The following is a 23836-nucleotide window of genomic DNA, read 5'->3' as shown; positions in this document are numbered from 1 at the left end:
CCCACAGCGCCCTCGCGCGGCCAGGCGGGGACACGCGGGATTGTGTGCCCCACGCCCCGTGCCACAGCCCTGGCGGCGGGAATTAATGGAAATACAGGACGCCCACTTAATTTGAGTATCAGATAAGCAACAAAGCTTTTTGCTTAACAGCCTTATTAAAGTGTGACTCCCCATACTATACAAACCACCTATTTAAAAGTTCGGTATCTTACATGACTTTTTAAAGACTGTGATCATTTCTTTTCGATATTTTCACCATTTTAAGTGTACAAACATTGGTCTTAATTACATTCACAATTCTCTGCAGCCGTCATTTGTAAAACTTTCCCCGCTCCCCCCGCCCCTGGTAACAACTACTAACATACACTCCTGGGAACGTCCTTAGGGAAAAAAAGAAATCTCTTTTTATCTGCATTCAAATGTACTCGGCTAGCCTTTATTTGGTCTGGCAACCCTATCCAAAGGCAGGTGGCAGCCTTGAGAACGGCAGCAGCTCCCGGGGAGCCCGCCCGGTCCCTGCAGCGTGCAGCCTGGAGCCGATCAGGAGCGCCCCGGGCGTTCGTCGTCTCCGGTGCTGGAACCGGGAGCGCTGTACCTGGGCGAAGGGATGCTCCAGCCTAGCCTAAGACCCGGGCGGGACGAGGACGCAGGCACTTTTCTGCAATGCCTCACTCTCAATACTGGATAATTTGCTATAAATTAGGTTTTCTCTTAGACGCCTGAACGACTAGTCTGTTTCTAAAGAGAGACGTGCATCCCTTATCAGCAGATTCGTCAAAATGCGTAGAGAGCAAGAAAAACGAGAGGCAGATTTTGGTTAGGGACTGCGGAAACGAAGACGTGTCGGGGCCCAGCGTCCAAGCTCCCGGGAGTGGTGAGCCTCCCGAAGCGGGAGGAGGACCCCGGCGTCCCCGCCGACAGCAAGAAGGCGGAGCCGGCACCCGGCCCGCCAGAGCGGTGTCGCCCCGGCGCGGGCGCAAGTGCAGGCGCAGGCGCAGGCGCAGGCGCAGGCGCGGTGCCGCCCCCGCGCAGGCGCAGGCGCGCGCGCGGGAAGATGGCGGCCGGGTTCAAGTGAGCGCCGGAGGCTGCGGCGCGCGAGTTCGTGCCCTGGCGGGTGGCGGGTTCCTCTAACCCTCGGCTGGGGTTTTCTCCCCGGGAGCGCCCCGCCCCCAGGCTCCCACGGCCCCTCCCCACCCCGCGGGAGCAGGCGGCGGGCGGGAGGGCCTGGAGGCGGTCGTGGGGAGCAGCGGGGGCTTCTTCCCGGCGGGAGACGGGGGGCTGGGAGGGCCGGGTGCAGGGCGGGCGCCCGCCGCGAGCGCGCGGCCCCAGCGGACTCGGTGGCGTGTTTTTAAACGGCGTTCGGTGCGAGCCGCGTGCCCCTCGGTCCTCGCTCTCCCGTGACTTGTTTGCGTGGACGCTGCCGAGTTCGGAAGGTGTTCACGTCGGCCTTTCCGGTGCGGCTCTGGTGAAGCGTGCAGGGTCTCCTCGGAGCGAGTTTCTAAGGGGACGAGCAGGGCTCCAGAGGAGACCCGGTACACCGGGGCGGTGCTCTCTTCGTGTAAACCCCCGAGTGTGTGGGAGGGTGCTGTACGAGCTCCCGCGGTCATAACCGAGCACTTGTTGAATGTCAGCCCCAGGGCAGTGGCAACAAAGGCGGGACTTTTTCCCACGCTCGTGAGTTCAGAATCCGAGCTTCAGCGCGAGGTGGTCCGACGTCCGCCTTCACCCCGCGGAGTCGCGCCCCGGCTTGGGGCTCCGCCCCGCGCTCCTGGGAGGCCGAGCTGCTCCCGTCTGCTGTCGTTACTAGATTCGTTCCCGTGGCATTGCGCGGTGGGGGGGTTTATGGAAGTCGGTCCTGGGTTTGTGGGAGAGCCGTTCACTCACGCAGGCGTATCTTTGACACGTTGCAGAACGGTGGAGCCTCTGGAGTATTACAGGAGGTTTTTGGTGAGTAGAGGCGTCACGCCTGGTGATAACGGCGTCGCGCTCGTAGAGACAGTTGGCGCATGTGCAAATCCCGAGCGTTATTACCTTGTGCACCTGAGACTAATGTTAAAATGTCACTGATACCTTAAAAATTCAAGGGATTTCAATTAGTGGGGTTTAACGTGCTTTCCCTGGCTCTCCGTGCAACATCCGTGTGGGTGTAACCTCCCTTCGCGCGTGTTTCTGTAGAAGGAGAACTGCCGGCCGGACGGGAGGGAGCTGGGCGAGTTCCGAGCCACGACCGTCAACGTGGGTGAGGCTGCCCTCCGTCTGCTGTAGAGCGTTGACCTTGCTTCTGTGTCCGAAATAGAATGTCTCTTGTTTTTTAACACTAGTCCAGAACCTTTCTTTATAAAAATTTTAAAAACTCACTATTCCTTCCATTGATTTGCTCTTTATTTAAAAATTTAAGGTTCCTACAGAGTTTTCTCCTCTTCCTTCCAAACCCCCAAGACATGGATTTCTTAGCCGCACCCTTACTAAACCCCCATTGCAAACACGGGGTTTCCCAGTTTTGCCCGCACCGCAGGCCCCAAGCCTTGGCCTCTGAGCCACTCGCACAGCAGTTTGGCCACGTTCTGCCATGTTTAAGGAATTCCGGTGGCTTTGTGTCGAGATTGTTGTCTGTGCAGTGCTGTGACTGAATGAAAAGTGATTAACTCACATTTGGGGGCAGGAGAGTAACTCTCAAATACGATGCCACTTTAAAAAGGCGTGAGCTGGTAGTAAATTTCATCCGCATCTGCCTGTATGTAGCAATATGAAATCCTAGTAGAAAGCAAATCACTTCTTACTTGCCTTTCCGTTTTGCTTAAAGACTTACCTTTTCAGGTTCCATTAGCACCGCGGATGGTTCTGCTTTAGTGAAGCTGGGAAACACGGCCGTGATCTGTGGTGTTAAAGCGGTAGGTGTCACGTGTGTGCTACTGAGACGGGAGTTGCTGAGCAGCTGCGTGTGCTCACTGGGCTGGCACACACGCTAGCAACTGTGGCCGGGGAGGGAGCTTGTAGCACTTCCCACTCCCCTGCAGGGTGCCCACGGCTGTGTGCAGCCCAGGGTGGCTGTGAAGGCAGCCCGACACAAAATTGTCAATCTACTAACAACCTTGGTTTTGCTCATCCGTTTTCGCTAGTGTGTGTGTGTTTAACATGTGGCCCAGAGACGCTGGAAGGTCGGACGCCTTGCCTAGAGCTTTCATCTTTGAGAATTAGATAACGTGACCCAAGTTTAATGACTTGATTATAATTTATGAATATTTGTCAAATGCAGTAAAGACGTAATTTCCCATATTGGCACCACCTTTAATTTTTTTAAGAAATGACGAGTTTTGGGTGACATCCTTTTACCCAGTGAGGGCATTTAACCTGTGGGTCTGTGCAGGTGTGTCTGGCTGGGGCTGCTCCAGGTTAGCCCTCGAGGGAGCAGCGGCCGCCGTGCACTGCGCACCTGTCATGTTGCAGGCACCTGCGGTCAGGTGCTGCACACGCTCAGTCGCTTTCGCCCTCAGAACAGCCACCTGAGGCTCACGCCTCTGGCCAGGGATCCGGGAGGCTCTGTGGCTGGTGCAGGAGCTCGGGGCTCCTGTGGAGAGCATGGGCCTGCCCACAGGGCCTGCGCTCTGGTCGCCCAGCGCTCTGCTCCCTCCCCTCAGCCCCTGTCCTCCGGGTGCAGCTGGGGTGACACCTCACACCAGACTGGAGCGCCCAGTGCCCGAGTTCTGTGTTCGGGACTCCGAGCATTCTCACTTGGACCTTGTTAGCAGTCCCTTGACACGGGCCTCCTGAACGCCCGGGTTGCAGGTGAGAAGGGTGAGTGGGAAGAGGTCAGGTGCCCTACCCAAAGCCTCAGCCAGAGAGTGAGGGCCTGACCTTGGAACCAGGGGGTTCCAGAGCTTTAGCTCAGCCTCTGGGTCGCTGACCATCAACTCCTAAACCTGAGTGTGTCGCCTGGGGGTTCACATTCAAGTTCCAGGCTCCCGAGTGGGTGGAGCAGACGCCCAGGTCACCTTTGTAAGAGCCACAGGCACCTGATAAGGAGCGCCCAAGGATGGTGCTGTGCCCACCGCGCCACCTGCAAAGCCCATGTGGGCTGGTGGTCAAGCCCGGAGCGCCCCTGACACAGGTGCCTGGGCACGGCAGTCACCCATGGCCACCAGCTTGCACGGCCTGGCAGGGCCCCACAGTCGACACCCATTTGCTCCCACAGGAATTTGCCACCCCACCTCCAGATGCCCCCAACAAGGGATATGTTGGTAAGTTACATGGTTTTGTAATTTTTAAAAAGATTTTATTTATTTTTAGCGAGGGAAAGGAGAAAGAGAGAGAAACATCAATGTGGGGTTGCTGGGGGTCATGGTCTGCAACCCAGGCATGTGCCCTGAGTGGGAATGGAACCTGCGACACTGGTTCGCAGCCCGCGCTCGATCCACTGAGCTACGCCAGCCAGGGTGTGGTTTTGTAATTTTAATACAGATGCTGTAGCTAAGTCCTAGTAGTTGAGTTAAAGGAAATTACTCATAGTAATCACAAATATACAGGGATGAGAGACATTCCTGAAGTTTTAGAAAATAGCTTAATAGCAAAATAGAGCATTTTGTTTAGTTTTTGGATCCATGTTTTTTCATGCATTCGGATGTCATCAGCGGAGAAAATAGAATCTCCTAGACCAAGGGCTGTAATTGCAAACTTTTCTGTTTCCACTCGTCATCGGTACCGGCGTGCCGCTTTCAGGGCTTTTTGACCCGGACTGTCTGTGTTGAGTGGTGGGAACCAGCGTGTCTGAAACGCAGAAGGGCGGGCCCGACTGGGGGCTGCCTCTGCGGCAGGGGAGGAGGTACTTGGAAAGGGGTCTAGGGAACCCGAGGAGGCAGGAGTCTCGAGTAAGCGCTGTTGTCGGCCTTCCTCGCGTGCTGAGGAGTCGGGGTGCTCAGCGCACCCCCCCCCCAGCGGCAGCGTGTGTCTTTCAGTTCCCAACGTGGACCTGCCGCCTCTGTGCTCGTCGAGGTTCCGGTCGGGACCCCCCGGGGAGGAGGCCCAGGTGGCCAGCCAGTTCGTGGCAGACGTCATTGAAAAGTAAGACCCCGGGGACGAGGCCCGGCCGCGGATCCTGCCCGGGCGGTTTTGACCCTCCGCTCACGGTGTTGTCGTTACACCCAGTTCACAGATGATCCGGAAGGAGGACCTGTGCATCTCTCCGGGGAAGGTGAGCCGAGTCAGGCAGCCGCAGTCCTTCCAGAATTCCGCAGTGTCCCCCGTGGGGAGGAGACGGGGGTTGGCGGCCCTCCCCACGGCGTCTGGCAGTGGGCCCCAGCCTGCCGCCGCCAGCTGGGCGGTGTGCGCGAGATGACGGTCTCGGGGCTGCTGCTGCCAGACTGGGAGCCCCTCAAGCGGAGTCCTCTTCCCCGCACTTCCCTGGAGAAGGGCTCTCTCTCTCTCTCTCTGTAGCACGGCCGCATCTCATCCGCTAGCGTGTCTGAGGTGCGCCCGCACCGTGCACCCCGAGTCCGTGTGGACACGGGGCCCTCGGTCGCCCGGACCCCGCAGGCTTCCCTGCTTGACCACACCCACACCTACCGCTCAGCGCTGTCCGGCCTGGACGTTGCACGCGTTACGGGTGCCTCGGGAAAGTGTGTCTGGCCCGCCCGTGGGCTTTCGGGAGCACTGTCCTCACCTGTGAACTCAGCCGCGGGGATGCAAATGCTGGCCGCCGCTGTCGGCGTGGTGGGCAGACGCCGGCGGTGACCGGGCCCAGAAGGTGCCGGGTCGTGTGGGCCTCTGAGCCCGGAGGTGGCCCTGCCCATCTCACTGTCCGACACGCTGTCGACCGTTGCAGCTCGCGTGGGTCCTCTACTGCGACCTCATCTGCCTCGACTGTGACGGGAACATCTTGGACGCCTGTACGTTCGCGTTGTTAGCAGCTTTGAGGAATGGTAAGCTCCAGCAGCGAGGGGCACTGTTCCTGCCTGTCCTTTGTTTTGTTAAGCTGCTTGAACACCGCAGGTTTTTGTTATGGTTTAGCTTATGCTGCCTTTCTGTGTTTGTAAACTATGCACACATTGTGTTTATCTTAACGTCCCGAGCACTCGGGGACCGGCCGCAGGAGACCAGCGAGGTCAGAAAGCAGTGTTTGTCGCTCCCGCTGGAGGCTGGAGGGCAGACCTTGCTTCACCTACGGCCTGTTTCCAGTGCAGCTACCGGAAGTCACTATAAACGAAGAAACGGCTTTAGCAGAAGTTAACTTAAAGAAGAAAAGTCACCTGAACATCAGAACTCACCCGGTTGCTACTTCCTTTGCGGTGTTTGATGAGTAAGTTGCGGGTACAAGAGCCGTGTGTTCAGTACGCCTCTAGAACCCAAGGTCCCGCGGGTCGGTGACCTCGCCCCGACGCTCTTTCCCCAGCACCCTGCTCCTTGTGGACCCCACCGGGGAGGAGGAGCGCCTGGCGGCCGGAGCCCTGACGGTGGTCATGGACGAGGCGGGCAGGCTCTGCTGCCTCCACAAGCCAGGCACGGCCCCGGTTCAGCCCCGACCGTGGGAGCTCTGGGTTGGCGGGCGGGGGCGGCGGAAGGGGACGGGGGGGCCTCTCACTGCCTCCCTGGTGCAGCAGGCTTGGGGCGACGGTCTGCTGCCCCGAGTCCCTGCTGCTGTTATGCGGCCGTGGGCGCCAGAACCACGAGCAGTCTCGTGGGAGCTGACCTGCGACCCCAAGACTGCCCCTGGCGCCCACAGCCGCGGTCCTCGGTCTGCAGCCACGCGTGACCCAGGCCCTTCCCTCCGCAGGGGGCGGTGGGCTGACCGGGGCCAAGCTGCAGGACTGCGTGAGCCGGGCGGTCACCAGACACAGGGAGGTGAAGAAGCTGATGGACGAAGTCTTCAAGAGTATGAAGCCCAAGTAAACCACCACATTTCCAAACCAGATTTGTAAAAACTGTATTTGTTGCACTGTGCACAAGCCTTTTATACTCAATAAATATCAAACTGTGTTCCTAAGACATTTCCAGGATTTCTTGGGCCACCTCCATGTCGTGTACCGTGACACCGCTGTGAAAAGCAAGGACTTAAGCAAACCAGCCCCAATGGTTAAAGCATCTCCCTGTTTTTATTTAAAAATCATAGGGTTGCGCTTCTGTACAAAGTTTGTACACCTAGCAGTGTAAAATACTGACACATTTTAAACAAAAAAGAAGTAGAAACTCAGAATCCTCTTGACTCATCGCTCTTACGTTATTGAAAAAGGAAAAAGGATGCCGGACTCAGAATTTCGGAGTGGCTGGTGCGCCTCTCTTCACCTTACTTTTTGACTGGCTGCCTGTGTGCCGGTGCCGCCGCAGCTGGGCCGTCTGTGCCGCCGCCGCCGCCATGGCCATCTGGTGCTGCAAGAACCGCAGCTGCTGCAAAGGGAGGGAAACGTGGCGTCACACGCGGCAGCAGTCAGGGGGGCTGTCCCTGCGAGCGCTGGAGACTGCAGACCGGAGGGAGGAAGCACCGAGGTCACAAAGGGGTCGGACTGCAGTCCCACGGGCCCCGGGGCCCACCGAGTCGGTCTGTCACTGTGCCCTGCCAGTCTGCACTGCGTAACTCGGCGGCTTCCGTCCCCGTGCTCTCGGGACGGTCCTAGCAACACAGCACCTCCCTGCACAGGGCGGCCCCTCACGCCCGCTGCGCAGGGTAACGCAGCCACGCCTTCCTCTGACGGGCAGGACGCCTGCTGGCAGCACGGGCCCACCTGCCTCGTCCTGCGGGGCACGCTAACCACGGGCGCCTGTCTGCTTCCCGGCCCGCTGCAGCCGTGAGAGTGGACGTCAGCGAGCCGCCGGCACTCACGGGAGGTTTTCAATCCGCAGGAGAGTGGCTGCGGTGTGAAACCTACTCCGTGCTCCAGACCGACTGGCCAGAACGTCAGGCCTTCAGACGAAGCTCCCTGAGCCATGCACTGGTCCCTACCCAGTCTCCCAGGCAGTGGGACGGAACTAAGGCGTCCTGAGGCGCTCGGGGAGCCAGGATGGTTAAGTGCAATCAGAGCAAAGTGGCGGGATTACTTGGATCTGCTGCCGCTGCTGCTGCTGCAAGGCAGGGGAGAGCTGGAGTCTCTGCTGGGGGAGGCCTTGCGCAGGTCTGTTCTCGGCAGAGCCAAGCTGAGACAGCGCTGAGGAGAGGAGAGGAGAGGAGAGCAGGCCCGTCAGGGCGCGGAGGCCGCGGGGTTAGGGAGGGACAACACAGAAAATGAAACGCAGAGAAGTTATCAGTGGGATCAATCAAATCACAGACACTTCAGAGCTCAGTCTCCTGTTAGTCGAGGGTGCCGCCGACACAGCTTCAGATGGGAAGGGAGGGCCTGCACGGGTGCCCGGGCCCTGGGTCCCTTTCCTCCTGAACCTCCGTGACACCCGAGGACAGTGCTGTTGTGCCGAGAGGGGCTTTCTGGCAGAACGTGAAACACAGCGCATTCTCAAGTAGAGCCAGTGAGGGAGGCAAGGGCGGAGGCCACGCCACCACGACCAGGCAAGTGCTTCTAAGCAGACGTTGCGAGGAGAATCGGACCCCACGGGCGGCCCAGAGACGGTGCCCGAGGCCGCTCTCCTTCCTGAGCCGCGCGGGGCAGAGCCCTGCCCTCTCGCTGCCGGGTGAGGGGGCTTCAGGGAAGCCCAGGCGGCTTCAGCGACCCCCACCCCCCATGGTGCAGGCGCCTCTCCTAGGCCTTTTCAGCCTGGAGCCCTCCCCCTACACTGCACTCTGGAGAAGGCACCCCTTGTGCTGTCAAGGTTTGTGGTAGCCAATTCGCACGCAGGTTCCCCAGCTCTCACCCGAAGACCCTGAACTCATTCGGAGTTCAGACCCTGGAAATGGCTGCACAGCAGGCTAGCAGCACCACAGTAAGCCCCGGGAGGATTCCAAACGTTCACACCAGCACTCGGCCACCCTCCAATTCGCCTTACTGTCTCCAACTGACAAGATAACCTTCACTAGAGGTAACTCCTCAGTTCTCCACTTACTGCTGGAACTGGTTAGCGGCTGCATACACCCTCATTTTTAAAATGTGGCAAGCCGTGCTCCTGACACTGAACGTTACGCCAGGCAGGCACAGGCAGCTGGGTGGAGATCGCCGCGGACGCGGCCTGCGAACGCAGCCCAGGCGCCTAGAGAGGCCGGAGCGCTGACCGCCGGGCAGCTCCCTAGGAGGCTGGGTGGCTGGGTCACGGTCTGCCAACCAGCTGCAACGCGAGCAAAACGTAACTGCTGTTCACACGTGCAGGTCGTGCAGGTCGAAGCGCTCTCAGTGGTCAACGAAAAAGGTTCTCGGGCTATCAACAAACCGACTTAACAGTTCACGCGTCCCACTTAACTATACTTGCTCCTGGTTAATGTTCGCGAGCGAAGGAAACGACTCAGAAAGGCGAGGTCCCACCCTGGTCCCACACTCAGCACACCCAGCCTGGGAAGTGGCGCGGATACCAACCGGCTGCCTGCGGCGGCAGGAGGCCCCCCGCTCCGGCGAGGCCCAGGACGGCGGCGTGCGGGGCGGGCAAGGCCTGCTCCTGGCCGGGGGCGCCTTGTCCGGAGCCCTGAGTGGAAAAACCACACATGACTTGTGAAGGGAGAGGCCGTCCCTGTGCTGGCGGACAGCAGAGAGCAACCCCCCGCCCCCATCAGGCTGGGTCTCAGGAGGAGCGCGGCACCAAGACGACTCCCAGGGCGTTCGGCGTCCGCGGGGACAGTCTGGGCTTTGCGGAGGGGGAGTGACGCCCAGCGTTTCAGCAGCAGCTCCGCTCCATACCGGCTTCCTGTCCGATGCCCTAGTCGTCATTCCTAAAGCTTCCCTAGAGAGCTCCGGCAGAACTATTTCTTAAAGGTTAATGGAAATAGTCTTAGCAACACTGTGTCAGCGTGTCCAGAGAGCACAGGAAGTCAGGAAAGGAGGCAGCAGGCCCACAGGCCCCGGGGAGTATCTGGCCGCTGGACTGGCCGGTGGTGGTTCCGGGCGTTGACCGGGAGCTGGGGCGACAGGGGACGTGGCCCAGGGGAAGGGCAGCAGAGATTCAGAAAGGCCAGTGGTCCTTCCTTCTACCCTAAACTTACTGCCCTTCTACTCCACCCCATTCTAGATGACTCTGACGCTACAGAAGCTCCACGATGACTGGGACACCTTGATTCTAGGAGCAAACACCGTGACCGGCGGCGTGAGGCCGGGGTGGGGAACGGCAGCCCCGGGGCAGAGAGGCCTGGGCAGGGCTGGGCGGGAGTCACTGGTCTCCTCGGCAACCCTCTGGTGCCCGTACCGTGGGAGGCAGAAGTGACAACAGGTCTTCAGTACAGTGTTGTGAGACTCAGGGTAATTAACAGCTACTCTTGTCAATAAAGCAACAGCACAGGAAATCAGTGCAAGCAAATACACCGAGCACAGGCCCGAGACACGCCCCACACCAACAGGATGCCGCCACGGCGGAGCAGGGCACACGGGGCCGGGAAGGCACAGACCTGCTCCCCCGGCTGCTGCGGGCTGGACGCTGCGGGCGGCTGGGGCGGCGGGGCGGGAAACGGAGGCAGCAGCTGCTGTTGCTGCTGCTGCTGCTGCTGCTGCAGAGTGTTGAAGATCAGAGGACCACCGGGAAGCTGTTCAGAATTTAAACAAGGGTTAATAGCCAGTTTCGCATAACTTAAATTTCCACATTCTACAAATATTTTTAGAATATTCACTGGGCATTCTTCCACCAGGGGTGCCCAACCTTTGGGCACCTCTGGGCCACACTGGAAGAACTATCTTGGGCTACACATTAAATACGTTGCAACACGTAATCACAAAAGTATCTCAGGACGTTGTAAGTACGTTTACGACTTTGTGCTGGGCTGCAGGCAGCCTGTGGGCCGCAGGCTGGACACCCCCGAGGGACTGAGGAAGCAGGTCAACTCAAAGGAAACTAAGGATCTCTGCCCTCAACAAAGAGCCGTTAAAAACATCTTTTATAAGCGATCCTGCTGAGGGCTCTCGGGGACGCGTTAATGCTCCCAGGCATACACCACTCTGCTTCCTGTCACGGACACGCCCACTGCTTAGCTCTTCTCCGGGCGACACAAAGCGGCAGGAAGAGCGCCAGCAAGTACAGACCAGAGCCGATGAAAACCAGAGGGGCACAGTACGAAAACTCCTCCCCCAAACCTGTGCTAGCTGAGCCGGCGCCCAGAAGCACCGCCTGGGCGCCCCCACGGCAGCGCGAGACTGAAGGAAGCACCGCGGACGCGCACAGGCGCGGTCTGGAGACCTAGCGCGTGCTGTCCGCCGACACCCAGTCCAGGCGGAGGAACGGGCTTCTGGGTTTCTCCCTTCTCTGGGGAGGGGCTCCCAGAGAAACCTGAGCTGCCGGGACAACCGGGCACGCCTGGCGACCAGGAAACAGGCTTCCCCGTTCCCCCCCGCAGGGTTCCCGCTGCGGGGACTCCGAGCCCCCAGGAGAACGCCCGAGGGAGCCCCGAGCCCGGCGCTCCTGGCTCTGCAGAGGTCCGGGAACGGTGGTGCCCTTCGGCCAGAACCGGGACACGGTCCGGGCCCAACGTTCCTCCCTCCGTCAGTGAGACGACAAACGCAGCCACGGACAATTCCTTTGTGAGGGTTTGTCCTCACTCCTTCCTTCGCAGCAGCTCCGTGAGGGGACCCTGTCCCTCGTGCCCGAGACCCACCCGCTGAGACGCCCTGCCAAGTCACCCGCCGGGCACCCGGGCTGCAAACACTGGCACGGCCTGCACCTCGGACAGGGAACACGTTTTAAGCTCTGGCCCTCAACGTGTTTCCAGATTTCCCCTCGACACCAAGGCGGGTTACTGGTACTTCGCAGTGATGTGCAGCCCTGCCACTCTGTGTCTCCAGATCTCTCCATCCTTGTCCCCCTTCTCTCCGCGTGCCCTGCAGATGACCCCATCCACTCTCCAGCCCTGGAGTCCGCCCTTCAAGGGCCTGGCGGGGACACCCTGAACGCTGTGAGCCCCACGGAGCGTGCGCTCGTCCACCCCCCGACCTCTCCATGTGCTGCCCGTGAGGGCCTGGGTGACCCCGCAGGGACGGCCTCGGCGCCGGCCAGGTGCCCAGGAGGAGAACACAGGGCTGTGCTGGCGTCCCCGTGCGAGCCCGGGGCCCACGGTGAACGGGCAGCACTACACGCCCACACGTGTCACTCGCACGCCGTGGAGAGAGGGGCCCCTTCCTGAGCACGGGCGCCACTGCCGGCTGTGTCCCCGGGGCGGCGGGCGGGTCTGTGCGCGCTGACACCGCCCTAGCCTCCGGCCGCCGAAGGCAGAAGGGACGACCGGCCCCCAGAAGGGGCGGGGCCCCAGGGCCCGTCTGTACAGGTGGGCGCCCCGGGGACCACCACAGGAGCACCCACCCTTGCACCGAGAGGCAGGGCTGCCGGTTTACCTGGAGCAGATTCAGGGGCCTGAGACTCGAAGTGTTTTTTAAACCAAACGGAACACCTGTGAAACACAACTCGTGGTTATAACGTGGAATTAAAGCTCTGTGCCGTGTGCAAACATCTCACACTTCAGACTAAAACGCGGCATTCCCAGCGCTTTCTGCACGGATGTGCTCCCCTTCCACAGTTCTAAGGGGCCTCCCAGGCAGAACCACCTCGCCGCTCTCCACCAGGCGAGGCCGGCGGCCCGGCGGCCCGCACCGCAGACCGAGGCTGCGTCCCTGCCACGACCGGCGCTGCGGGAGGGCCCGGGGCACGGAGACCGCGGGCGCCCACAGCTGCCTGGCGCTGGGCAGCAGAGGGCGCTCTGGTGCCCCGTCGCTGGGACCGGCAGAGGTGGCACACTCTGCGGTACAAGGTACAAGGGCTGACGTGAACTACGCTGAGGGGACTATGCCCGCATAATGGTGAAGGGTCTGCAGGGTCCACGTGAAGGTCAGGGACAGAGCTGCTAACTGTGACCACACAGAGCACACCCGGGCCCACTGCTGCACGTCCGTCCTCCTCAACTTTTAATGCAAAAAGTACCTTTAACAACGTAAACACAGTCTCAGCTTAGACTGCAGGCCCCAGGCTCCAAGTACTCTCACAACACATACAACGTCAGCGCCGATGAACACGGGTCCCTGAGCCAGTCCCTGTCCCTGCTGAAAGGTGAGGGCAGGAACGCGGCAGGCGGGGAGGCCGTGAGTGACACACGGAAGCAGCAGCACGGGACAAACACGGGCCGACACTAGCATTCCTTTCGGGACCCCCCGTGGCACCAACGAGCCGGCCCCGTCCGAGGTCCACGGCAACTGTGCAGGCCTGCAGCTCCGTGGGGGGGGGGGGGGGGGGACGCCCTCCCGCCTCATCGCCGCGGGACCTGAAGCTCCCGGGGAGCAGCTGCCCCCGAGGCCTCTGCTGGGGCGGGGAGCGGACGCTCTGCTCTCAGCTCCGCCTGCCTGACTGCTGGGGGGCGCTGGCCTCTCCTCCCGGGGACGGCCAGGCCCGAGGAGAAGCCACAGCTGCCAGCACCGCAGGAGCGGCCCGGCGGGAGCGCCCGTCCTCAGCCACAGACACCCGGGCTGTGCACCAGAGCTGCACCTCCTGGTCACGCCGTGGGACCGGGTTGCACCTGACTGGTAATTCTCGGTCCCAGAAACCCTTCCTCACGGGCACAGGCACCTGACTTTTTACAGTTACCGTAAGAAAGGCGAAGGTAACTGGGCCGACCACTCTTGGAGGAGAACCTCCGGGGAGAACCACGGGCCCGTGCGGCACTCACCGGCGTGCCCCTGGGGGCTGCAGCACGCGCCCCGACTGGGCAGACGGCGCAGCCCAGCACGGCGCTCCAGCCGGGCAGGCTGCCTGGCCAGGGCGGTGGCTCTTTCTCTGTTCGTCAACCAAAGCCGTGGCTGCTGTTCTGACAGGCAGGCCAGAAACACACTCCTGGTGTGCTGCAGAAGTGTGGGGGTTCAGGGCATCATGCCAGGAGCGATGGGAAACCGATGTCCCGTGTCACCCCATTCTCGGAGAGCGCTCCTACCACGCTCCATCTGCTTCCCTTACTGAACCTGCTCTCGGCAGTGGGCGGTGGGCCGTGCCGGGACACGTCCTCCCGAGGAGCACCACGGAACGCAGTGTGGCTGTGCTGTCCCCAGTGCGTGCAGCCACAGCTGCCCCGAAGCCCCGGGGACAGCGCGGTCTGCGCTGTGCTGGTCTGCAGTGAGTGGTCACCACCGTGCGGCGAGGCCCCGCAGCCCGCTCACTGACGAGACCGGCGAGGCCCCGCAGCCCGCTCCAGAGCCCTGCCGCGCTGCCTCCCGCGCACAACGCCGTGCTTCCCAGAGAGCCTGCACGCGCCCCGAGTGAGGCCGCGCTGAGCCTCGGAGACCTGACAAGCTCATCGAGTTTCTTCCCAGAAGCTGACTGCTGGACGCTTTTTAACTCAAATACCAGAACCCGGAAACACTTCCAACGTAAGAAGCCTTTCTTCTCTAAAACCGCCTGTTTGACGCGCTGCTGCTGCACGGAGGAAGGGGCCGGAAGCCTTCAGCCATGCAGCACTGACGTGCCCCGCCGCACCCGCGCCCCTCCCACCCCGAGTGCTGACCTGTGTGCGGAGCGGCCTGCGCTGCCCCGGGCAGCGAGCCGGGCAGCAGGCCTCCCGAGGGCAGCAGGCCGCTCAGGTTGATCCCGGCGGGGGCGACAGCGCCGGCGTTCCCGCCCAGCCCGGGGCTCGAGCTGCTCCTCAGAGCCGGGACTCCGCTGTGGGGACAGGACACAGCATCACGACTGCACCGCAGATGGGGGGGGCCCGGTGCACGGCGCGATGGGACAGCTCCGTCCGCACCACCCCCACCCAGGCCCCGTGTCGCGTCTATGCCGGGAGTGGCACCAGCTGGGCCCCCGTGCCGCTCGGGGTCTTTGCCGAGGCTGACACGGAGCCTGGGTGGGGGGGCCCTGTCCAGGGGCTCAAGGACGGGACTAGAGGCACACGGGGAGCCCCAAGCCCCCGCTGGCGAGGGGCAGTGCCGTCCTAGTGCGCGCACGCAGCAGGCGCGGCACCGGAGGTCGCGCAGGCGTTGTTGAGACGGCCTCTCTCCACACCTAAGGTGTCTTTCCCAGAGCCGGGCACGTGCAACTCACTCTCACGTCACAGGCAAGGGCGCGCCAGGCTGGCGAGAGCGCCGCCGGGCACTTACCACACGGAGCCCACCACGTTGATGAAGCTAAGTCCAGCAGAGGTGGCCATGGGCGGGGGGGCGCTGGTCCCTGGGGCGACGGGTGTCACCATGGTGGAGAGAGGAACGGTCGTTACAGGCATTGCCTGGCTCAGAGGCCTTTGCTGCTGAGCAAACCGAGCTAACAAAGTGGGCTGAGGGGTGGAGCCTGAGTCTTGGGGAGGAGGGGCGGCTGAAGGGGCGCTAGGAGCTGAGCTCCGAGCCTCAGGAGGGTGTGGGGCCGCTGAAGGGGTTGGTGTAGGAGTAGATGGCTTAGGAGCTCCAGATCCTGCTCGTTGAGAAAGATAAAAATTGCTAGTTTGTTATAAATGGCCAGTCCTTCTCAAAATAAGGTTAATGGAATCTTACTTAGCACTGACAATTTGTTCCAGTTTTTTTAAGAAGCAGTTAACTGCAAGGGTTAATTTCTACACATGAGACATGTGTTGCTACACCCAATTACAATTAAGGATGCAGTATATCGCCTGGAAGCCCCACCGGAGACGCCAGTGGGCAGCGGCAGAAACACCCACGTGCGGTCCTCCCACCGTGCCCACGCACGGGAGAGCTCTCTTCCCATGTGCTTGCTGCCTGTGGCCTCCGACGTTTACAAGGAATTCCAAGTACTTGTTATTTACGACTTCACTAGTTTAAGACTTCACTTAAAAGTATTGCTTATTTTCTGTTAACAGTCTGAGATAAACTCTGAACATATTTAATAAGTTATGTGTGGTTAACAATCATATTTGACACCTAAATATACTATTTAATTCCTAACACATCAAGTTCCTCCCGACAAGTTTATAAAACACAGAAATAAAGCAGATACGATAGATAATACTGCATCTTTAACAGTAACCGTGTACTTCTGTTTAAATGTAGAATGTATAGAAAATCTGTTGTGAAGTATGTTTATCAACTTAAAAAAAAAAAAACAAAAACAAAAAACAAAAACCAAAAGAGTAAAACCAAAAGCTCTTGAGGTGTTTTCTTTTTTAGCTTTCATGTCCTGCAGAAAGAAAGGAGAGAGACGTGAATGTCCAGAAGCTGTCACTCGACCCTCGCTTACAGTCACAACTGTGTGCCGCAGATCAACACAATCCATACCCACAACACGAGAAGTGTCAATAAGACTTCCAGGAAATTTATAAGTTTTTCTTTGTGCAAAACAAGAAGGCAGAAAAATGACACCTTTTGAGCTATCGAGACGGAGACGTCCCCTCTACTGCGAGGACCGCCCTACTGCTGTGCGGTGCACTGACACTGTCAGCACACTGCGCTTACCTGCAAAAAATCTAAAAAACTGAGTGCTTTTTTGCGAACTGGCACTGAAATATCTCAGATATTTAGTTAATTTGAAGAAATTCTCCCAAACTCATGCTAGAATTCTTGTGAAACTCTTTTTTAATGTTAAAAAAGTATTCCCACTAAAAATCACGTTTCCTATCTCCAGAACAATGCTCTACGACCACCGCCACATTCGGTAACGGACAGCAGTCTGTAAGAGTGCAGAGTGTCTCTGAAAATCTGGCCTCCAGTCTGCGTGCCCCCACGCCAGCGCCAGCTGGCTTCCCGCACAACACAGAGAGGGCTGCAGCGAGAACGCTTGCGGCACTCTCTCTTCGTGTCAGCTGCACGGTTTAGGTAACGCGCACAGTAACCCTGGTGTGCACTGAGATAAAGAGTACTTTGGAATCCTCTCGCCATCTCTAACTGCCAGGTTTTTAAAGGGGTGCAAGCTGTGGGTCTGTAGGAGGCACACACAGCGCACACACAGATACGAGGAACAGACACAGTTACACCCAACACAGAATACACACGGCCAACGAGAGGCCTGCCTGACGCACCCCAGGACTTATGCGTTTGGGGGGGCACACAGCGCTTCCAGCTCCCACTCCCACACTGGCCAAGGACGCTCGCTGTCCAAGGAACACTGACACCAAGGCCCACGAAGCGCTCGGGCGCGCAGCTGAAGAACTCACTTTGTGAGGAGCTGGCAGGAGACAGGGCGGCCGGAGAGAGCAGACCGACTTGCCCGGGGTCCACGGACGACTTCCGAGAAAGACTCGGGGGCTTGGAAGCAGGAGGAGGAGTCGGAGACTTAAGAAAGCTGCTGGCCTGCTGTGGCGTGAAGTAGTTACCTGGAGGAACGTGGAATTCTCCCGTGACTCCCCACTCTGTGCAGGCCCGAGGGCGGGCCAGGTGTCCAAGACGAGTCCGGGCCCGGGCCGGCGGCGCGAGGGCGCGAGTACCTGCAGGAGCGCTCCCGGGGCCCGAGGGAAGCTTGATGGGCGGCGGCCGGTGCTTCACGCCTTTCCCCAGCACCGAGGACTGCACGGGCGCGGCCTCCGGCTGCTGGGGCAGGGACGGGGGCGCACGGTCACAATCCCCGTCCCGGCACGGTCTCGAAGGTAACCCCGCGGTAACTAACTCCCGGGGGACACAACGGACTCTCCGCCGGGCCCCCGCAACGCTCACGGACGACGAGCCTGACTTGGAATGAGGAGGTCCCTGAATTGGCCCCGCGCCCACGGCCAGAGGAGGAGAGCTTCCGGGCTGCGGTGGGGGGAGGGCCCGGAGGGGGCGGGGGAGGGGTGGCAGCCCGCGCTGCACCCTTAGCCCTCGCCCAAGAAAGCGACGACTGCGGGGCCCGTGACTCCCAGGCACGGGTGTTCGTTCCACTTTCTGCTCTGCCCCGTGCGCATTTGAACATCCCCTTCATAAACAGTTTAGTAAGAAAATAAAGTTAAAAGTAACCCTCAAAAAAATAGCCCTTAACAACACCAGGCACCACAACTCACAGTGCAGCCCTGGCCGGGCCAGGCAGCCCACCGCCCACCCCAGGGTGCAGGTCCCATCCCCGGGCGGCGTGGGTACGGGCGGCAACCGACTGCCGCCTCCCCCTCCCCCGGCTGCTGCTCCCCTCTCCGCCGCCCGCCCCGAGAGCAACAGCACATCCTCCGATGAGTGAAAACACTGTGCCCGGCCGTGCCCGGCACGGGGAGGCAGCACACCCACCTCTGTCTCTCCCCCTGGGGAAGGCCGGCCCCGGCCGGCGGGGCCGCTGGAGCTGTGCGACACCCTGATGGGGCACTTGGCTTCGCTCTGGACCAGCTCTTGGTACTGAGTGACCACCCTGACACGACATGGCAGAGAGCAGGGGTGAGGACCGGGCACCCTCCTTGTGCGTCAAACACGCAGCAAACGAGCAGTGACTGCCCAACTAAAACTTCCCTCAAGGTCAACACGAAGACTGACACTCGACAGCCTGCCTGCCGCCTGGCTGAAAGCACACCCCTCCCGCCTCTTCGACGGCAAGCTCGTGCTCACACACCCACAACCGCAAGCCACACTTTCACCGTCTCATTTCGAATACTGAAGTTACAGGGGTTGTTTAACCACTCAACAGCCCACATGATCACCACTAACTTTCACCTCACATTCTGATTATGAAGCGCTGCCCAAGGCCCTCTTCCTTCCCTACCACAGATGTGCTCTACTGTAAACAATATTCTTTTCATTGTTACGTTCTTAAATCTGTTCTTAAAAACCCTAGTACTTCATACAGCCTAGCTAAAACCAAACTTTCAGTCTACAGACCTACTTCCTTGTCCCTAAAGGATAATTCTTCACATCCACCCGGGTCAAAAGTGAAAATGTTAATAAAATACCTCTCAGCATCGGTCTTTGATCCAATAACGAACCTAAAATATTAAAAAAAGAAAAGTATTAGTAAGACTTCTCTTGGCCCTGGGATTACTTTTGAAAACGTCCATATTTTAATGACAATAATTTTACAAATTAAAATCTACAAAGATGTGAAAAAAAATTAAAAATACATTTAAGCTTGTGAAGCAATGACAAAGTTTTACATGCAATAAAATAATTTCGTAAGTAACTGAGCTGACGTAACTTAAGGGAGGTTTACTTTGGCATGAAACTTAAGTGTCAGAACAGAACCTGGGCCAACAGGGGCCCCAACCCGCCCATGGGGGGGTCTGCCTGCCTCCGGCCCCGGTGTGCTCGGCTGCCCCTCGGTGACCTCTGGCCCTGCCAGCCAGGAGCCCACAGGGCAGGACCAGACCCCATAAGCCTCCTGCCAATTCAGAGAGGGCGTCTTCACAAAGTCTTTAAAGAGTGGGACATTTACGTGATTTCTTAACCCACTAAAACAGTGAGTTTGTTTTTTCACTCACCAATTGGAATGATCGTCTGTGGAGGAGCTGAAACAAGAAACGCAGAAGGAGAAAAAGCCCGGTTAGCGCAGCTCCAACTCGAACTCACAGCTGTCACATCAATCAGTGGTTCACGACGACCGAGCGCGGCCGGGGGTGCTGGCCCGCGTGGCACGTCTGGTCGAGTGAGTCCAACCGGCCGGCTTTCCGAGCCGACCTCTGACACCGAGCACAGGGCACCCCCTCGTGTTCAAGAGGCTCAGGAAGTTTCTGACAGGGACCCACGCGCGTCTTGAAGGCGATCGAACTACCCGGTCCCTCTGACCCAGTCCACGACAGCAGGCACTGCCGACGTGGAGAACGCGGCCGAGGCCTGGCCGGCCTATCCTTCCCATGCACACCCACTCGGGGCCCGGGGGGCTCTTCTCCGAGCCCCACCCTCCTGCTGAGACTTCAGGCAGCGTTCTGGGCGAGCTTGGGCCGCACGAGTGGTCTCACACAGACCTGCCCCGGCTCCCCCCGCTGAGCCCCCGTCTTCCTTCTCTTCACAACACCGCCAACTCCAGTAAGACACAAACCCGCTGAAACCAACTGAACGCCTCGCACTAACCCCACACCTCGCGTAACGCCGGGCACCGCCGGGCACACACACTTCCGGGGCCGCTGACATGCACTGGGCACCCCCGCCCGCAGCGAGCGTGCTCCCCACTGGGACCCAGGGCCCCCCACGGCGCCGTGCGGGGCGGGAAGGCAGGGGCAGCAGCGAGCGCACCCAGAGGGGTGCCTTGGCGCGTCCTGCAGAGCGCGCACAAGAGCACGGTGCTGCAAGTTCGGACCACCTGCTCTCGTTCCCAGCAGTTCTCGGACCGCGTGGTGACCGCTCAGGCCCGCGGCCGACGCAAGGGGAGCACTCGAGTGGCCGGTGGGCCCCAGGGGAAGGCTCTCCTCGTGCCCTGTGTCCGTGGCTGCGGAACAGAGTGTGACGGCCGGTGCCGCGGGACACGCGCGTGGGAGCACTCACTGGGACAGAGACGCCTGGCCGTCGGCCTCGTCGTCGTCCGGGCAAGGCTGGATCTTCCCGTAGTACAGGGGGTCGCCGAGCGACTGCAGGATGGTCAGCTTGGTCCGCTGGGTGCCGGCTTCGCACTCAAACACGTAGTCGTCCTTCACGTCCTGAGAGAGACAGCGCGCCCCCGTGTGACCCGGGGCTCCCCGCAGGGCAGGGCGGGCCGACTCGCCGGCTGAGAGGAGCCGCGGGGGGGTCGGGGTCCTGCCACTCCCGGCCGAGCAGGTGAGGGCGGGGGCGGCGCCCTAACCCTGTGGGGCACCTGCACCCAGGCCCTCGGCGCACCTCACCCCTGCTTCTGCCAGAACGCGCTCCTCCCCAGACCTGCGGGGGTCCGAGCCCAGGGCAGGAGACACGTGCCACCCCACCCCACTCCTCATCCAGTCCTAGAGGTTTCCCTGCTGCACCCTCTCCCGCCCCCTCCATTCACCACCAGTGGGACGGCACGGGTCCCTCCTCCCGTCTTCTCTTTTCGTGAAAACACATGCAACAGAAAGGCCGTCTCTCAACCCTTTGTGGCTCTGCTTCTGGCCCTGGTCCTCAGCTCCAGCTCGGACGAACTCTCTTAACTCTCCCTTCAGGTCTAAAACGTCTCTGCTCCCCCCCAGCACCCTGTGGAGCAGCTGCAGCCAGCGGGCACAGGCGGCCCAGTGGCGGGCCGGCACCTGCCCGAGCCCGCCTCGGAGGGGAGCCGGCGCCCAGGGCTCCTCTCCACAGGGGCTCCGGGAAGGAGCGCGCCCCTGGGGTGTCTGTTCAGCAGAGCTGGGGTGGCACGGGCGGGCCGGCACAGGCCGGGCATGTGAGCGCAAACCTAGCTCTGAGACGTTTGTAAAGCGCGCAGAGGCAGGCCCGCCTGCACTGGCCGCCGGTCTCCCTGCCCCTGCACACAAAGCACCTCCCCGTGCCACTCCCAGACTCATCCTAGTTCAGTGAGTTGTACCTCCCTCTCCCTTCAAGAAGTTATTACTGCAAACAGGGAAACTCGCACAGGACATTTCTCTTCTGAGACATACTTAGAACAATTTACCAGTTGTTACCAAATCAGAACTACCAATACGCCACCACAGCAAAGGTAAAAATGTAGTTACGCATTAAAATTGCTTTTTAGACTGGCAGCCACGCTTTGTGAAAAACAGAACTGAGTCGTCGTTTCTTTTTGATTCGACAGAGCCCGGAAGTCCCTCCAGAGGGAGAGAGCGCGGGGCGGGCCAGCGCGCCGCACGCCCCGCCCAGCGGGAGCCCTGGTGCATGCCCGCCGTCAGACAGGGGCCCGGGGGTCACTCACGTGGGCCGGCCAGACCGCAGGCTGCGAGTCGTCCGACTGGATGGACATCTCCGCTTTCGCGTACTTCTCCACCTGAGCAACCAGATCGGGACACGTGGGACAGGATGGCATCGGTACGGGGACAAGAGGGGAATCCGAGTGGCTTCACACGATACACCCTTCTCAGGACAGGGATCCCTGCATCACTAGCATCACCAACTACCTGTGCTTCAGCAGTTTAAAACTCGCCTGACACATTCACCTCAACCAACTGGTTTTAGAAACAAAGTCAGAGTGCGTTCGCCCCCCAGGACAGCCCAGCACGCCCCTTCCTTTCCGCCCAGGGAGGGAGGGCCTGCAGCGTGCCCCCCTGCCCTCTGGGGGCCACAGCCCAGCCTCCGCGTGGACACTAACTCTCTGCTTCCGAGGCTGCCTCCGGGGAGGGCCACTCGAGCCACCAGAGGGCGGGGGCAGGGCGTGGGGGAGGGGACGGGGGGCTGCCTCTCTCGAGCTGCACCTGCAGTCTGCTTCTGATGGTTCTGGGTAGGGCTTTTCACACGCCTTAAAAAAAGTCACGGGCGAGAACAACAGTCCGTGTGTCAGCCTGCAAAGGATGCAGAAGCACGGACACCTAGGCCACTGCCGAGAGCGGAGCAGCAACAGGGAAGCGGGACGGAGAGGGACGGGAGAGAACGGAGAGAACCAGGGACCGCTCGTCTGCGGGCGCCCTGCGGCCGCGGCAGGGTCGGGAAGAGTGCCGCTGCAGGCCCCGCATCTTGGCCCTGGCTCCGAGATCCGTGACCCCCGCCACCCGGGGTTTGAGAGAACAATGTCAACCAAGTCTGGAAAACCCCAGGGGCACTCTGCGCCTGTCTCTGTAATGGACCCCCCCCCCCCCCCCCGCCGCAGGTCAGCTCTCTCTGGGGGTCACTCCTGCTCCGGACGCCCACGCCACGCAGTCAGTCTCACACCAGGGGGCGTGAGGGAACACCACAGCTTCTAACGCTTGAGCACGTTCAGGAAAGTGAGCCTCGTGGTGTCCCCGGAGCGCGCGTCACCACTGAACAGAGGAGCCCCAGGTGGGAGCAGGTGCGGTCCCCGAGCCGACTCACGTCCACTTCGGAAGGCACGGCCAGGTTGCAGGGGCTCCGCTTCCACATGTCCACGCACTGGAGGAGCAGAGACAGCGCGCACACACGCACACACACAGAGTCACGGCGAGGCCCAAGGCCGGGCAGCCGCCCCGCCCCGCAGACACAGACTTACATTCCCCGCTTTAGAGATCTTGAGGTCGTAATGCTGCCCGGCCTTCCTCTCCTTCCTCTTCTGCAGGAAGTCCAGGAGCCTCAGCTGAGGAGGCGGCGGGCCGTGGGACAGGTCCTGCTGGCGGTTCAGAGAGGACCTGGAGTGCCTCTTGAAGCACCTGAGCGCGAGGAGGGTTGAACTGAGCAGAGCTACAGAGGAAATTCCGATGCACGTGGCCTTGCCCGGGAGGCACCGACCAGGCGGTTGCCTGCGGGGGTCTGCACGACACCAGGGTGCACGCGCGCAGCGAGGGGCCCCGCAGAGCCCGCCCCGAGGAGGACGCTACCGTTTCAGCGGGCGCGTGTTCATCTTCTGCCTGTTGTACAGCAGCCTGTTCGCGGTGCACGCCACGGCGACGGACGGGTCCAGGCAGAGCGGCTCCGCCGTCGCCAGGATCAGCTGGCTCTCCAGCAAGAGCTTGTCCTCCTGCAACGTGGGCGCACGTGTCAGGCCCGGACGAGAGAGGTCCAAGCCGCAGGCACCCCCGCCCCGCACACGGCCCTCGCCGCTCCACTGGGGGCGGAGGGTGTGGGGCGGGAGGCGCTCTCCCCGCCCCGACCGGTGGGTGGGTGCGCACTCCAGCCCCGACCCTGACGGCACGGCGGCACTGCTGGGGGGAGTTCAGCCAGCAGTCGGGGGCACGCGGCAGTCCAACCGGGAGGGTGCCTACTCCCTAATCCAGCACACACTGGCTGCGCACCTACTGTGCGGCGGGCAGCCCTCCAGGAGTGGGGGATGCAGCGAACGACACGGACAAAACGCTCCTCTCCCGAGCTGCAGAGCGAGGTGGACCACAGCCTCTGCAGGAAGCAGGGGCAGCGGCCCGTTCCACACTCGGCTTCCTCTCTCCACAGAACGGTGACCACACTGACCC

General features: G+C 60.6%; 2 protein-coding genes across 12 annotated transcripts in view; one reads left to right on the top strand and one right to left on the bottom strand.

The window, feature by feature from the left end:
* The first annotated feature begins 1002 nt into the window (after nucleotides 1-1002).
* On the top strand, nucleotides 1003-6966 carry EXOSC8 (exosome component 8). 2 transcript variants are annotated; one of them, XM_028526876.2, is made up of 11 exons: nucleotides 1003-1071; nucleotides 1911-1947; nucleotides 2176-2239; nucleotides 2818-2891; nucleotides 4193-4238; nucleotides 4953-5058; nucleotides 5143-5188; nucleotides 5819-5915; nucleotides 6172-6292; nucleotides 6386-6492; nucleotides 6767-6966. In XM_028526876.2, exons 1-11 carry the CDS (start codon nucleotides 1055-1057, stop codon nucleotides 6880-6882), a joined length of 831 nt encoding a protein of 276 aa, XP_028382677.1. In that variant the 5' UTR covers nucleotides 1003-1054; the 3' UTR covers nucleotides 6883-6966. The 2 variants fall into 2 exon arrangements, with proteins under 2 accessions (XP_028382677.1, XP_035867065.1); XM_036011172.1 differs by lacking the exon at nucleotides 6386-6492.
* A 102-nt stretch (nucleotides 6967-7068) lies between these two features.
* The window catches only part of SUPT20H (SPT20 homolog, SAGA complex component), a 29534-nt gene continuing 12766 nt past the window's right edge, over nucleotides 7069-23836 (bottom strand). For 3 of the 10 annotated variants that reach the window (XM_036011171.1, XM_036011163.1, XM_036011162.1), the window contains 17 exons: nucleotides 23249-23388; nucleotides 22924-23080; nucleotides 22770-22826; nucleotides 21679-21750; nucleotides 20349-20500; nucleotides 19349-19375; nucleotides 18824-18856; nucleotides 18171-18288; nucleotides 17405-17507; nucleotides 17135-17293; nucleotides 15135-15441; nucleotides 14543-14697; nucleotides 12393-12448; nucleotides 10463-10597; nucleotides 9444-9549; nucleotides 8026-8132; nucleotides 7069-7377 (listed from right to left, as the gene is read on the bottom strand). In XM_036011171.1, coding sequence (XP_035867064.1) covers nucleotides 7240-7377; nucleotides 8026-8132; nucleotides 9444-9549; nucleotides 10463-10597; nucleotides 12393-12448; nucleotides 14543-14697; nucleotides 15135-15441; nucleotides 17135-17293; nucleotides 17405-17507; nucleotides 18171-18288; nucleotides 18824-18856; nucleotides 19349-19375; nucleotides 20349-20500; nucleotides 21679-21750; nucleotides 22770-22826; nucleotides 22924-23080; nucleotides 23249-23388 — 2022 coding nt within the window. In that variant the 3' untranslated portion in view covers nucleotides 7069-7239. The remainder of the gene's footprint in view (nucleotides 7378-8025; nucleotides 8133-9443; nucleotides 9550-10462; nucleotides 10598-12392; nucleotides 12449-14542; nucleotides 14698-15134; nucleotides 15442-17134; nucleotides 17294-17404; nucleotides 17508-18170; nucleotides 18289-18823; nucleotides 18857-19348; nucleotides 19376-20348; nucleotides 20501-21678; nucleotides 21751-22769; nucleotides 22827-22923; nucleotides 23081-23248; nucleotides 23389-23836) is intronic. The other 7 variants (XM_036011168.1, XM_036011169.1, XM_036011165.1 and 4 more) reach the window with 5 other exon arrangements.

This window comes from Phyllostomus discolor, chromosome 11 (genome assembly GCF_004126475.2).
Source record: "Phyllostomus discolor isolate MPI-MPIP mPhyDis1 chromosome 11, mPhyDis1.pri.v3, whole genome shotgun sequence".
Classification (NCBI taxonomy): Eukaryota; Metazoa; Chordata; class Mammalia; order Chiroptera; family Phyllostomidae; genus Phyllostomus; species Phyllostomus discolor.
This window is presented reverse-complemented; position numbering and strand designations above follow the sequence as displayed.